This window comes from Oreochromis aureus, linkage group 3 (genome assembly GCF_013358895.1).
Source record: "Oreochromis aureus strain Israel breed Guangdong linkage group 3, ZZ_aureus, whole genome shotgun sequence".
Lineage (NCBI taxonomy): Eukaryota > Metazoa > Chordata > Actinopteri > Cichliformes > Cichlidae > Oreochromis > Oreochromis aureus.
The window spans coordinates 15,053,685-15,069,605 of record NC_052944.1 but is presented as its reverse complement, the minus strand read 5'-3'; the positions used below and the strand labels follow the sequence as shown (position 1 = coordinate 15,069,605).

General features: G+C 43.3%; 2 protein-coding genes and 1 long non-coding RNA gene across 4 annotated transcripts in view; 1 reads left to right on the top strand and 2 right to left on the bottom strand.

The window, feature by feature from the left end:
- Positions 1-1,214, bottom strand: part of LOC116317897 — a 20,875-nt gene extending 19,661 nt beyond the window's left edge. The window contains exons 1-2 of the mRNA XM_031736812.2: positions 1,083-1,214; positions 753-825 (exon numbers count right to left, since the gene is read on the bottom strand). The gene's annotated coding sequence lies outside the window, so the exon portion shown is untranslated. The remainder of the gene's footprint in view (positions 1-752; positions 826-1,082) is intronic.
- On the top strand, positions 1-7,320 carry LOC120438887. Of its 2 annotated transcripts, none has more exons than XR_005612230.1 (4): positions 1-150; positions 6,273-6,455; positions 6,580-6,690; positions 6,992-7,320. It is a non-coding gene; the product is annotated as an uncharacterized LOC120438887 (long non-coding RNA). The 2 variants fall into 2 exon arrangements; XR_005612231.1 differs by lacking the exon at positions 1-150 and adding an exon at positions 1,625-1,756.
- Positions 5,156-15,921, bottom strand: LOC116317858 (4F2 cell-surface antigen heavy chain-like). The gene is made up of 10 exons (XM_031736750.2): positions 15,863-15,921; positions 8,207-8,408; positions 7,933-8,117; positions 7,549-7,722; positions 7,322-7,410; positions 6,973-7,109; positions 6,558-6,667; positions 6,158-6,441; positions 5,851-6,070; positions 5,156-5,753 (listed from the first exon to the last, which is right to left on the bottom strand). Exons 2-10 carry the CDS (start codon positions 8,389-8,391, stop codon positions 5,614-5,616), a joined length of 1,524 nt encoding a protein of 507 aa, XP_031592610.2. The 5' UTR covers positions 8,392-8,408; positions 15,863-15,921; the 3' UTR covers positions 5,156-5,613.

Here is a 15,921-nt window from a genome sequence, read left to right as displayed (position 1 = left end):
AGTGTTGGTGTGGGGTTCAGTTTAAGCGAAAGGGAAAGTTAAATACATTAGAGGAAACATGCTTGTTTGTTCTCTTGCCATCAGTTAACTGAGAAGATCACAACAACTCTCATACATTTATGATGAATGGGCGTCTGCAGCCAGCAGTGAGTGAGTACGGGAACACGGAGCAGCAGCTAGATCTTAGGGAACTAAATTCTCCTTATTGGCGCCTCTAAAGCTAACAACGTAAATAAAAGTGCTTTAATAAATACACAAAATTGATTTGCAGGTGAAACCCAGTAGCACAATTATAGCCTGGCTAATAAACTTTAATGAAACTGTAACTTCTGTGAAACTGATGTGAAACAATTGAAGCCTGGAATCAGTAATGTTGCTCATAAATAGCAATTTAATTATGAACCTACTATGTAATTTGGCCTTATTACAAGCATTTTGAAGAAGACGAACCATCTTTCTGTCATTAAAAGGATAAAATATGAGCTAAAAAAACTAATATGTTCATATCTCCATACGATAAATTAGACCGTGATGATGTAGCATTTTAATTAGCTAAGGTGCTGCAAGCTAGTTTGTTACCTCGGCATTAAGTCAAGCTAGCCTATTATATTTATTTATTTTTCGGACCTATTTGTTGTATTTATTAAAGTTCACTGTCTCACAACAAAAAAGGGCGAACACACACTTCTTTAAGGAGTTTTTACCAATTCCAAGAGAAATGTATATTTAGATATATTTTGACTTGAACGTACCTTGTTCAGGCTTCAAGGCCGCACGGGGGTGGGGGGAACGGTGTTAGCAGGAGAGGTAGGGCTGGCATAAAATCTGACTCAGCGAAGCAAAAAGACAAAGGGAAAGGATAAAAACCAGTGAATAGGAGAGATTCTCAGATTATTTGATAAAAAAAAGAAAAGAAAAAACGTTCTGTGTGAGCTCTGTTAGCTTAACACTTTTGTTTTAAGCTTAAGTTAACTTTAAGTTATTTAGCTTCTGGCTTTAGCTTCTGGCTTGCTGTAGAAATAGGTTTGGTATCAGTGTTTTTATCTGTTTATCTAAATAAAGACAATGCACAACACACTCACCGGCCACTTCGTGATGTACATGGGTTCAGTTCCTCCTTAAAAACTATCAGTCACTCACACCAAGTGCAGTTATGCCCGCAGACGTGTTCAAGACACCTTCAAGCTGAGAAAAGTGATTTAATGACTTTAAACGTGATGTAGTTATTGGTGCAAGACAGGTTGATCTGAGTATTTCAGAAACTGCTGATGTACTGGGATTTTCCCACACAACCATCTCTAGGGTTTACAGAGGATGCGCTAAAAAAAGAGAAAATATCAATGAGAGGCAGTTCTTTGGGTGAGAATATCTGGTTGATGTCAGAGGTCAGAGGAGAATAGCCAAATTGCTTTGAGGTGACATGAAGGCAACGGCGACTCAGATAACAATCCTTACAATCAAGGTAAGCAGAAGAGCATTTCTGACCAAACAGCACCTAAAAGCAAAAGCAGAAGACCGCACCACGTGACACTCCTGTAACTGGATCCAGTAGAGCATCTTTTGGTGGAACGGGAGTTGAGTATCATGGATGTACAACAGACAAATCTGCAGCAACTGTGTGTTATTATCGCCCCAAATCTAAGAGGGAATTTTGCAGCACCATTTTTAATCTGTGACATGAAGAATTAAGACAAGTCTGAAGGTAAATAAGTGTCCAACCCATCCTACCGAACTCTACTACCTAATCAAATGGCTGGTGAGTGGATGTTTTTGTACTTTACTAAGCGTTATTTTTCACACACTGTATCTATAGCTACCGTAGATAAATTAAGACTTCACTTCTCCAGGGTGAAGAGTACCAAATATTTAGAAAGTGTTAACAAATGCATTAAACTATGTAACAAGTTTAATGTATTCTAATAAAATTGTTGCTCCTATACTAATATATGGTGACATGGTGACCTGGCTCACTGTAAGAATGGAGTGAAAGTGATTACAAGAGCAGTGTGAAACTTGTGGCCAGAGGGCCAGAACTACCTGCCAAAAGATCATATTCAGCTCACTGGATGGCTTTAAAAAATGCTGTCCAGGCTCACTAATGCCAGTTAAAACTTTTGGAAAATTACAACTATTTTTAGGTCAGAATAAGATGAATCATAAAGGTGTGAAATACCAGTATTGTTTATCTACAAAATCTATAGGTGTGACGGTTCTGCGTCTTTCCACTGTGACCTGTGATGCGTATGTGTTGATAGTAGAATCAGTGTGTTGAAAATCAGTTTAAAACCCTGAAGATATCTTCAGTGATCATTAAATGAGAGGCAGTGGATCATTTAATAAATGGTCATTAAATGAGAAACATTATTTAATACCTTTTTAAAACCTTTGCGATGGACAAGTCGGAGTTAAAGAATCTACGTCTTTACACCTGAAGTCACTGGAAATTTTGGAGGGGCGTTTGTGATGTATTGATTTTACAGGTGCGGCCCACTCGAGATGAAATGGGGCTGTATGTGTCCCATTAACTAAAATAAGTTTTACACATTTGTTTTACACAAAGTCTTTACTGGGAACAAGTTTAAAAAGTGTTTACATCTAGGCAATAAATCCTCTTGTATATATGAATGAATATGACCAAAGCAAGAGGTGTATATAATTGTACATTAGTATGAATTAGCGACTGGCTTTGTAATTGTTGTGTGAAACGAGAATATCTTGTACTCACTTTGCTTTCTGGCTTTCCACTCTAACAAAATTACAGTACTGTATTTCACTAGCTGCAGTGTTCCATGAAAGCTGAAGAAAGGTCATGTATCTTCATGACACTGTGATGTAAAAGGTGCATCTGTATCTGTCAGACTCAGACTGAGAGTCAGTCATGAGTGTGCATGGCGGTGGTTTGGTTTCGCAGCGGCGTGGGGTGCAAGCATAGGTGCGACACGGGCTCTGATTCCCGGTATCATCATCTTCAAACCTCCCCTGTGATACCACAGCACGGCGGCCCTGTATTGTATCAAGACCCCGAAACTCTACTGAGTTTAGTTTCACGTGTCAGAGGAATTGTTTGACATTTTTATCAAAAGAGTGGGTTTAAACCAGTGTTTTTAAATGAGAAATTGACACGTTTTATGGCATTATATTACAAAGCAAGGCTTCTCCATTCATAAAGCACGGTTCATGTATTTCAGTATATAAAAGAAAGCCAGACTGCCAGTGTGTGCAGTTAGCCTGCATCATTTTGAGCTTTTCAAATGTGGATTTTGTACCAAGCACAGCATTTTGTCAGTCCCAAAGATGAATGCAAAACATGATTGAACATCAAAAACTAGACTTTTTTTCCCCCTCTGAATCTTAAAATAGCTTCAGTAACTATCTGAAGGATCAAAATTACGTATCTACAATGGATTATGACATATATGATGATTCTAAATAAGATAAAGTGATATTTATAGGACGATTTTAAGAACATGAAAGTGATTTTTGTTTTTCAGATGGATCATTACAAAATCAACATTGTTTTGGTTTAAAATTAGTTACGAGCAAAACCCCCTTATGGAGAAATATTCGAGTAGAAGCAAACGTCAAAGGCTCAAGTTTGCTGCTCAAACTAAAGCACGGAGGTATAATCGGCAATATTGAGCTATGCATTCATTTAAGTGCCGGACTAAAAGCGCCACCACTTTTAAGGTCATTTTTGATTCATTTGTACTAATTTAAAGTTTTAATTTACTCCAACGTGGAGACAAATATTGCACTCTTTACCCACCTCATATACCATACAGTCACAGTTACTAGTTATTCAACAAAATATGTTAATGCAACAAAATGAAACAGACATGAATATGTATTGTTTTGTACTAATTCAATTAAATGTTAACTAGAGTAAAATATATACTCAAACAAAAGAATATTTGTATTAATAAGATAGCAATATAATGTATGAAATTGTAGAACGTCATTGTACTCGTACATTAACTACATGTCGGGGTATAAATTGGTATCAGTGGTATAAAAGCTCTGAGCTACATCGCAATCAGCAACATATTCACAGATGTGCATATATATAAGTGTACATGAGTACAGTGCTTAGTAGTAATAGTAGCTGTTTTTATGTGTTATTGTGTTGGCTGATGAAATCATCTTTATAAATAGTTCTTGTATTTCAATTTTTTAAAAACCTACATTTTCTATTTGGGAGGTTTCAGGACTGAGATCAGATCATACACTGCAGAGTTAAGGGATTAATTATAGCTGTTATATATTTTTATATACAAGTAACAAGAAAACATGTTTAAAAAAAAAAAAAGGCAAATGATGACTGTCAGTGTAAATGGTGAAACCACACACTGTTGTTGAAGATCAATAACTTAAATGGGTAACAAATATATAAATATTAAATATTCTTCCTAATCAGACAGGTCAATGCTTAAACTTGATATTTGGGCGGGCAAAAAAAAAGAAGTTCATCCCATTGTAGCCGTCTAAACATGAGCCTTGTGAATTTGGAATTACAGTCTCTAGAGAAATAACTTAAATGTTCCTTTAAAAAAGTCAGTTATAACTTCCCCCCCCCTCTAAACTTACATGAGACTTCATAAGTTTATAACTGTGGGGCACGTACAGACAGTAGACATTTGTAACCAACTACTCATTTGTCTAGCTGATTTTATCATTGCTGATTCATTTATCAGGAAGATAATGGCTCATAAAGCCACTTTATTTAGAAGATTAATTTCAAAGGACACTGTGAAACATGCTGTACTAGGAACTCTGTTGCTGCATTTCTGCCAAAGTTATTTCATCTGCCTAGAATCACAACTCATGACGTCCGTGCCAAATTTGAAGCTTTGTGTATTTCGTCCATTGAGTTACTTTAAGACAGCCATGGACAGGTGTGTGACCCCTTTAGTGAGACTCATAGGTGCGTCTCAGATTCACGCCTGCTGCGTGTATAAAAACCCATCTCAGGGCGGTGATAAAATAAACACTTCCTCCGTTCACATCTGTGACACACTTTCACACATACACACCTGTAATGCAGTGAAAACAATGAACGTCTCATTTGATATTATCTCCTGCATAAAGACTGTCAACATCTTACGTGATATTATCAGCGTAAACACAACTCTTAAAGGCGTCTTGCACACAAACACAAAAACACAAATATGCGGTTGAGTACAGAACGCCGTTTATTCTTTTCACTTGACAGACTCGAACATCATGCATCCACACTTCACTTCTTTTTCCTGCGTGAGTTACAAAAACTCTCCCCCAAAAATTCATAAAGAAAGTCACTAAAAAGGAAAATTTAAGATCAATCGGTTTTCTAAAAACCTTAAACAGCACAAGTTTTAATAAGAAAAATGCCCAAAGAACCAGGAATGGAATGTCTTTCACACATTTGAACAATGTAGTGTTATTGCACTAGCTAATGTTTTAAACATTTTAAAACTGCATGTTTCATTTAACCCACTAAATTTATGTTCTGTCAGACTGAAATGTATCTACTTAATGCAGTTTTAATGCTTAAGAATGTATTCAGAAACTGCATTTGGTAGATTTTAATAAACAACACTAATCAGTATGCAGCTTTCCTATCCTTTGGCGCCATCTTTAGCCCGTGTAGGGGAACTGCAGAAGCAGTGCTTGTCCAGCTTTGAGCGTGAGGTCTTTCAGGTGTACAGGGGAGTCCACCTCAAATTCTTGGTCAGTTGACAGCTTCACCTTGGCCGTTTCTGGTAGCTCTACCCCCTCTGCACAAACAAAGGTCATCAAGTTTAAAATAAATAGCAGAGTTAATAGATGTTGCTAGATATCGTCAGTAGACATTTCTGTGGAACTGTAACTTGCCTGTAGGTGCCAGATTTAATTTCAGCTCCTCGAGACCATCTCCCCAGTTTACAGCTGTTATGTATCTCTTGCTCTGATCCCACACACGAAGGAAAGAGAGAGACGTGGCAGAGCTGTAGAGACTGTAGTAGTCGCCGTGCAGGAGGGAGCGCTCTTTGCCTCGCAGGTCACTGAGGGATCTGAACCACTTCCTTATTTCAGCGTATTCAGTATGGTTAGACTGTAAATGAAATTCAAGAAAATGTTTTACTGCACTTAAAGCAAATGAACGCTTGATCAGTGACAGACTGAACACACCCACACTTACCTTAGCACCGTCAGTTTCTTCCTTCTCTACATTCCAAACCATCTTCGGAGCTTCTCTGGTCTGGTTTGTTTCGTTGCTCATCTGATTTGCCTGAAGGCCAATTTCATCTCCGTAGGTAAACACAGGGGTTCCAGGCAAGGTGAAGAGAAGAAGCTGGTAGAGACGAATCAGGCCCCGAGTCGTTGCCCGTTTAGACAGACGGTCCTTCTGAGCAGCACCGAGACCCCAGCCTATTTTTCTCTGCTCAGAGTGGAGGGTCTCCAGGTCCCTAATGCGCTCTTTACCTGTGGATATTCAGGTACCATAATCATCTACAATGCACCTGTTTGACATTTACTCAGGATTATTGTCACTAATAATAATAATCATCATCACTACTATGCAAACAGTAGCAGCCTACCTCCCGTGTTTCTACTGAGCAGGTCAGACAAGATTAGATCGACACCAGAGACATTGACTAGCTGAGACACCTCATCAGCTGAAATACTGTTGACCACACCCATCAGAGCCCTAAAGAAAGAGAATAGGATCAGGTCAGTCTAGAACTTGCACTTCTTATACATCTTGAAAAACTTCCTTGAATGTTGATGGGACTGCATTTCATGTCCATGTTCTCTCAGAAGACCGTATCCTGTACCTGATATTTTACTGATGCTTTTAAAATTACCTTTCCAAGACAGATAAGCCCTACAACTTTGTTATCATATGTCTGGATATTAGCTACAGTTAAGAATCTAAAATAAAATACCCTGTGTAGTGGCACGCATTGTTTACTTGTGCTGAATCACAGGTCAGAACATAGCAGCCACACTAACCTCTTCTTTGTGTCATCAGTGCCATTTCCCTGGACCGCCATTCGCAGTTTGGCCCAATCAGTACTATTGGAGGGATCGACAAGGTCAGATATCTTGATGCCATCAAGACCCTTTTCCAGCCAGTACTCAGCTGCAGCCTGGAAGAGAACAGATCCAAGTTAACTACAGTGGCAGCAAGACCCGAATCTACTACACCACATAATACTACATACATAATGTCCAATTTAATCGTCCATCCATGGGGCCAAAAGTCAAAGATTTGCGATTGGTTCATCACATTTAAAGACAGTGATGTTGCTTCATGTGCTTTCTTGCTGGAAATAATCAAATATTAAATCTGTGTGCTTACCTTGACTCTTTCCATTATTTCTTCACCGTCACTAAACCACTCAGGATTTCCTTCGTAGTTTGGAGTCAGGTCAAGCACCACAGAAATGCCTGAAAGAAACAGGAAAGCAAATGTTTGCTCACATCTGGTCCTCAAGAGTCCAGAATTTGGCAACAAAGCAGGAACCACTCTTAATGACTCTTTAAGTGTGAGCTGTATAGCAAGTAACTGATCAGAAAATTATGTACCCTTTTTGTGGGCCGCCTTCAACAAGTTGTCCAGATCTTCAGCTTTTCCATGCACTAGACTGATTTCAGCAAAGTTCAGAATAATCTTCTGGTTGGCCTGGGCAATATTAAGAGGCCCGATAACCAGGCCTTTCACCTTTAGCTCATTAATGTCATCCAACTTTTCTTCAACACCTAAAAGGAAAAGAGAAAAAAAAAAGGAAGTATTGAATGAAATGCTGGGTCAGTGTAAACTTCACATAAGGCAGAAAAATGAGGGTGTGAGAAGCAGCAGGGCAACACTCACTTATCTTTGGAATAAACATTTTAAAATAAATATTTTTTTAAAACATACAAGAATAAAACCACTTGATCAGCTTCATAAGCTCTCCACAAATAGTCTACCTTTCAATCCTTCAGAGAACACTTCAAGGTCAGTGATCTGGTAGAGAGGCCCTTCATTCCACCAGTTCATCTCAGGGATAGACTTGCAGCGAGGAGCCTGGACTATGATTACAATGGCTCCAGCAAGTATGCCAAACCAGCCCAACCAAATGAGGACAAGAAGAACCCAGCGGGTCCTCACCCATCTGTGGAAGAAAAACAAAAATAATAATGTAAAAATGTCCTCTGATTTTAACGCCCACAGAGGAAGACAGCTCTTAGCTGCAGCTCTTACCCTGGAGTGCCAGCAACCTTCATCAGCTCCTTTTTGGACAGCCCAGTGAAGGTAACCTCATCATCGGGAACTTTCAGCTTGACGCTGCCATTTTTCTTCCCGCCTGGAGCCTGACCGTCCCCCGTCTCTGGGTCGAGCTCGTTGACCTCCACTTCTATCATGTCGATCTCTGTGTCTTTATTCATGGTTTAACTGGATTTCTCTGGAGGTGGAGCACAAAGGAAAATATGAATTAATAATTTTATCTATAAAAAACGCTCTCATTGGCTAACACCCAAGAGCTGAATAAAATCAAGACCACCAAAAGGAGTAGAGGGTTTTTTAAATTATTTTTTAGGCAGTACCAGCCAAATCTCATCCCAACGCCTTTTGTCTACCCTTATGTAACACATCCCCCCTACACAGGACACACAGGCAACGACTAGATTCATTAAGGTAGCTCAGTTTTTATGTAGGAATTAAACAGGAGTGGCGGTGCTGTTCCCTACTTAATTAGACACAAGCTTCAGTTTGATTTTCCTTACAAAGCGCTCGTTAAAAACTACAAAAACTAGTTCATGTCAGTCACACTCCAGAACCCACTCAAAATGCTACCAACAAAAATATCAGCTGTAAAAAAACGAAAAACAAAAAAACAACTTATTCAAATAATATTCAACACATAAGTATGGGATATCACGCCCTCGCGTGTCCTGGCTGAAGAAACCTTTATTCAATCCTTTAAGGCAGATAACGTGTGATGACACGCGCACGGCCTCGCCTGCACATATGGCCGCTGTCATCACAGTCATCCCTCAGTTCAATAGCCGCTCTTCACTGAACCAAACTGCTCAGTGGGGCCACCTTGTGTTGTACCTTGTTCCTTGCACATTCTGTGTGCGCTAAATGTAGGTGCATAGCACACGCACTGGACAAAGAGAATGCATCCTCCTCTGCTCCTCAGATGCAAAACGAGGGGAGCAAAAGCTCAGCAACTCAAACTCCATTGAGCTATAAGATGCAGGCATGATCTTAGGAAAATAGGCAGCATTTGGACTCAATACGACCTTGTGGCCATCAGGAGAGAACTGTGTGCAGGAGGGATGCACAGACAGCGCATGAAGGTCACCCACTTGCTTTGCCCAAGCCAAAGCGAGAAGTAATGCAGTCTTATATGAAAGAAATTTCATATCCACAGACTCAATGGGTGTCATGGTTCTGGGTCCGTTGGACCCAGTATTTTGAGGTTATTATGTTGTGGTTTGTTCTTGTATTCTCTTGTAGTGCTGTTAATGATTAGGATGATGATTATTACTTCTGGTTTAGGTTTTGTTATCTCGCCCTCATGTTTAGTTCAGGTTCCATGTGTTTTATTCTGTCTTTCAGTGTCCTGTCTGCATCCTCGTGTAGTAATCTCTTGTTTCCTGTTTTATTGTGAAGGTCTGCGTCTTATGTGAATGTGTTCAGTTTTACCTCTTGTCTCGTCTTGTTTATTACTCCCAGCTGTGTCCACCACCTGTGTGTAATCTCCCTGTGTTTCTCTGTGTGTATTTAAGTCGCGTCTTCTGTCTTTGTAGTTGCTGTTTCGTCTGTGTTGTTTACCTCGGCTTCCCTGCGTCTCTCCATCCGTCCTCCCTGCATCTACGTTTTGGGTTTGTTTTGTTAGTTTGTCCAGTTTAGGTTTTCTTAGTTTCTAGTTCACCCTCGCCACCGCTGTTTGTATTTTCTTCTGTTAAATAAACTCACCTGCACCAGAGCTGCCGCATCTTGGGTCCTCCCTACTACTCCACACGTCTGCCACACCGGACGTGACAATGGGTTCAAACGGGGGGCTACAAAGGGCCTCCAGCACCAAAGACAAGTCCCAAGCAGGGACACTGAACTTAAGCACGGGCCTCAGCCGGCAAACTCCTTTCAGAAAACGTATGGCGAGGGGATGTGCACCTGGTGTCACCCTGTCAAAGTCAATATGACAAGCAGATATAGCTGCTAAATAAACCTTAACTGTCGAAAATGAAAGGCCCTTATCCAGCAGCTCCTGCAGGAATGTCAAAACATGAGGCAGTCCCTCTCTGAATTAGACAGAGAGGGACTGCCAACGCACTCTCTCTAGAACTGGAGATTTCATTTCCACTGGGGGAAATGCATACAGTAGCACATCTGGCCATTGGTGCGCTAGCGCGTCCAAGCCCAAGGGTCCATCGTGGTCGATTATGGAGAAGAACAGGAGGCAGTGAGTATTTACCCTGGAAGCAAAAAGATCTATTTGCGCCTTGCCAAATAGATCCCAAATCTGAGCCACCATTAAAGGGTGTAACCTCCATTCTCTCACCAGAGGACCCCCCCCTGGAGAGAAGGTCCGGCCCCAGGTTCAGGTGGCCCGTGACATGGGTGGCTCTCAGAGACAGAAAATGAACACTGCACCATAACAGCAGAGAGCGAGACAGCTTCAACAGGGGAAGAGAGCATGTTCCTCCCTGTCTGTTTATGTGAGACACCACTGTTGAATTGTCCGTCCTGACTAAGACATGCTGGCCCTCCAGGACTGGACGGAAATGCTTTAGAGCTAAGAACACTGCTAACAGCTCTAAGTGGTTGATGTGCAGCTGGCGCTGGGCTGCGGACCAGATCCCTCTCACTGATGCACCCTCGCACAGCGCTCCCCACCCTCTTAGGGAAGCATCTGTGGACACCACCTTGCGAAACAACACCCTCCCAATCCGAGAGCCCTGATGCAGCAGCCCGGGCTCCTCCGAGGACGGAGAGCTAGCATGCAAGATGCGGTTACCGTCAGCCTCCACCAGAGGTGACGCGATGCACACAGGCGGTGAGAGAGTCCAGCATTGAAACGCTCTCATTTTTAACAGTCCAAGTGGCACTACGATGATCACAGATGCCACCATGCCCAACAAATGTAATATCATCTGGAAACACAGTCTGCATCCCAGCTGAAACTGAACGAGGATGAAGCGCAGGCACTCTGTGCTCAGACAAACGTGCGTGGCTGGAAAGCGAGCATATTTCCAAACCAAGGAAAAAAAATCTGCTGACTTGGGATTAGCGAGCTCTTTTGAAAGTTCACAGAGAACCCCAGTGTCTGAATGTGTGACAGAACCAGTGACAGCTGTGTCTCCACCTGCTCTCTGGAGCAAGCTACGAGAGTCCAGTCGTCCGACGCGGATGCCTCTCTCTCTCTGAGGGCCGCTAGCGCTGCTTCGGCACATTTTGCAAAGGTGCGAGGAGCGAGCGAAAGCCCGAACGGCTACGCCCTCAAATGCAAACCTCAGAAACTGCCTGTGTTTCGGGTGTATAGCCACGTGAAAATAAGCATCTGTTAGATCGATTGTTACAAACCAATCTCCCGGGCCGACTGCATTCAAGAGCTGTCTGACTGTTAGCATCTTGAACCTGTACTTCGTAGATACCTGTTCAAGACTTGCAGGTCGAGGATGGGACGAAGCCCTCCCCCTTTTTTCGGAACAACAAAATAACGGCTGTATCAACCTTTGTCTCCGAAGTGGGGACCACTCGTATTGCTCTTTTCTGCAATAGCGCCATTATTTCCTCTCTGAGTACCATGGCCGCCTTGGTGCTGACAGTCGTGTTTACGACTCTCTGGACACGAGGCGGCTTGACCTTGAACTGCAACCGGTAACCCATGGCAACGGTTCGCAGCACCCACGGAGAGGGGGCGCAAGCGCGCCACTGAGGGAAGTGAGCAACCAGCCGGCTGACCTGTGTGTCTGCAGGAGAATGCATCACCTGCCTGACCTGGCTCATTCTGCCTGCAGGCTGAGCATTTGTGATTGTTTGAGAATAAACAACACTCTTTATTGATTGTAACATGGGAACATGTACATTCATACATTTTGTTGGAGGCACCTTTACTGGGGCACAACAATGAAAAACAGCGAGAACACTTGGCATTTTGTGTGCAGGGGATTTGTGCTTGGGAGACAGTGTTAGGAAAGTGCAGCGCCTTCTGGGGCTGACAACCTGAACAGAATTTAAGCGGCACCTCCTGGGAGGCAACAGAGGGGTAAAAGCAGCGTCTCCCTGCCGCTGGACCCCTTCTCCACTCTCAATCACAGCTAGGAGGGCTGAGGCTTCTTCCTCCTGGACCACTGTGTTCCTTTGCTCCAGGCCGACTGGTGTGGATCTCGGCTTGGAGGATGTTCTCCCGCTGGCGGCACACCCACTGGAGCAGTGGGCGCCGGTCTCTTGCCAGTCGGCAGAGGAGCGGCGGGCCTGTGAGAGCTAGCTGCGGGCTTGGGCTTCCCCATCATCTGGGGATGATGTCGCGTAGACCTTCTGTCTACTTCTTCCTCAGATCAAATCTAGTCTGAATGGCTTCAAGTGAATGTTCGAATAACCCAGCCGCAGACACTAGTGCGTCCAGATATACAGCTCTGTCCCTACGTCAGAGAAGGTCAGCCAAAGGTGCCTCTGTGCCACTATTGTCGAAGCCATCCCTCTGCCCGGGGGAGAGCGCTGCACGGAGGATGTAATCTGTGGCGACAATGACCTCGTTAAGAAGGGGTGCCAGTGGGCTGTCATCAGGAACCAGCGATCCGAGCTCCGCCAGGCACATTGCCTAGTACGTCTGGTGCATGGTGACGGAGCTCATGGTGCGAGCAGTGCTGGCCTGAGCCCGATAAATCTTCTCCGCATTGTCTTCCTGGGGAGCGCTCCTGCATGGTTCCGGCTCTTCATTGGCTAACCTGCCAACATATTCCATGTGGTCAGTCCAGCTAATTGGGGAGACATCGACGGGATAAACCTCGTCTTTGGACTTGGACGGAGCTGGGGATCCAGACTCGGAAAGGAGAGGGTCATGCCGTGCGACAGCCGAGTGTCCCAACACTTTCTCCACAAAAGTCACCCGTCTTTCTAGGGTCGAGCGCTGGAGCTGGCGACAAAACGCACAGGCTTTGGGCTCCGTCACTGCTCTCCTAGCGTGGACGATCCCCAGGCAGACAGGGCAGGCATCGTGCTGGTAGCTGTTGTGCAAAGAGAAACCACATCCCTGAGGACAGGGGCGAACAGAAGATTTCTGCTTTGCTCACTTCGGATTGGAGTCCATTCCAAAACGCAAAGCAAAACGGTGCACAGAAAAACTTGAAATTAGTGCTCCGCGGGCAGCCTCCGCACCAACTGCGCGGTGGAGGCTAACACCAACAGGGGCAGTTAAACTAAGTTCAAGTAGGCAGACAATGGAACTAACTAGCAGCAGCTAGGTAGCCCAACTCAGCAGAGGTGTTCTCAGTGAGGTGAAGAGCGGCTATTGAACTGAGGGATGACTGTGATGATAGCAGCTATATGTGCAGGCGGGCCGCGCGCGTGTCACACACGTCATCTGCCTTAAAGGCGTGAATAAAGGTTTCTTCAGCCAGGACACGCGAGGGCGTGATATCCCATACTTATGTGCAGTGGTGGTCCTAGCCTGTTTGGCAGCCTGGGAGAACTTTTCTTGTCCATCTTCCATTGGTTATAATTTTGCAATGTGTGTGTGTGTGTGTGTGTGTAACCTCGTCGTCTCGTCTCTTTATATACTGGACTGTATGTAGCGGAGATGACAATAAAGTTTACTTTGACTTCAGCAGCGAGCAGGCGCACTGAGGGCTCTCGCGCTCACTTTTCGCATACAGAATTTCGAAAAAAACATCGGTGCAAATTATAAGTCTGTATTATTATGTCTGGTGTTTTCGTGTTTGTTGTTTTGTTTTTATTTTATTTTATTTTGCGAGTTGGTTATTAAATGCTGCTCCAGCCAGAGAATCCCCCGCCGCCCCGCCCTCTCCTTCCTGTGCCGCAAGCAGCAGGCGCACCTCGCAAACGGAGGGCGCCCTTACTCCCAGCAAATGGGCGATAGAAAACCGATCGGTGCCTATGACATTCCCAAAATGCGCTGGCTGACCTCGGAGCAGCATGAGTACGAGCATTTTTTTTTTTTTTGCCGATGTCTGTGATGATGCCGCCCACCACGATGCCGCCCCGGGCAACCGCCCGTATCAAAAACCGCTACTGCTTATGTGTTGTACCGAGTGAATAGACTGAAAGGGAACAATTACTGCTTCTCGCCAGTGTTGCAGACTCCTCGGTAAGGAAAATCGCTATTGGCTGTCCTAAAAGTCGCTCAATGACGTCACCGCCTAATTTGCATAATTGGTCATGCTAATGTGATTGTAACCTACGTTGGAGAGAAAAATAACACCGTGAAAGAGACATAAAGTGAGTAAAAAACGTCCTCAATGCATTTAGAATTTATTTAGAACTAGAAATTAAATTTATTTTAGCAATTATTGTTTTGTTTTTGTAATTCCAATCCTTTATCCGGGCTTGGACCGGCAAATGTGACCCGAAATAGGCACTCTGGTCCAGTTACAGTTCTTCTTTTACTGTTATGATGTTTTGTGGAAAACAAGGTCTAAAACTACTTATAAACACACACACACACCGGCAAATGTGACCCGAAATAGGCACTCTGGTGGAGTTACAGTTCTTCTTTTAGTGTTGTGATGTTTTGTGGAAAACAAGGTCTAAAACTACTTATAAACACACGTGTGTGTGTGTGTGTGTGTGTGTGGGTAAGTAGTTTTAGACCTTGTTTTCCACAAAACATAACACTAAAAGAAGAACTGACTGCGTTAACAGAAAATCTGTCGCTCGCTCTCCCTCTCTGTCTTTCTCTCACACAGACACGCACACCACCAACATCCACTTTGCTAAATTGCTAATGAAAAGCATTAATCAGGCAACTGCGACTGAGCAGCAATGTCAATCCAACTATTTTCACGGTTGTTGTGGTTGTGATAATTATGTGAGGCCACATCGAAAAACCTGTTTGAAATCCTGTCGGTCGTCGTGAGGGTGTCACCGCAGCCTCTCACACTGCACACGCGCAAACTGAAATGAAAGTGAAAAGATGGAGCGGCACGGCAGTAGAGCGGGTGATCTGGACACAAGCGATGGAGGCACAACTTCTAGAACTTTGGCAAGCTCATCCGAGCCTTTTTTCCACAGGCGCCCAATGGCTACCCACTCACTGCGTGAAGCAGTCTCTCTTCACAGAGAGGAATTTGAAATCAACATCTTAAAGAAGTACCCAGTGAGCTGAACCCAGCATGGGTTGTAGCTCACTACCTTGTTGGCGTCCTTCTCTCTCTCCCTCCCCCTCTTTCCATTGCTGTCTCTCGCAACAAACTGAACTCCATGCTCCAAACTAAGAGCATAACAATAGCGAGAATTGATTTATTAAGAAAATGATTTAAACAAATGTCACGGCTAAACGACAGTGAACATCTGTTTGGAACAAAAAACAAGTAGCTCTCTGGCAGTCTAATATAACTAATATAATACACACACGGCTTTAAGATTAAAGGAATTTAAACCCGAAATTTAGTAGTTGACCAATTTGTTCTAGTTCGCTTCAACAGTCATAAATAAAACCTCTTCAAACAAGTACACCGTAAATGTCTGTGAAACTGTCACCGAACACAAGTCAAAATCGACCCGGTAGCAATAACAACTCCAAAAACTGTGTGATATCGTATAATTCCATCTTCCTTTAAGATGATGAAATCATCCTGCTGTGATCTGAAGACTACTCCCGGCGATAACACGGCAGGTCTGAAGTTACAGAGTGGCAGAAAAGTTGATGAAGTAAATCAAAATTACCTGTAAAATACAATGTATAGTCCCGGTTTGGCTTTTAGTTTACTAGCCGGTCATTCCTT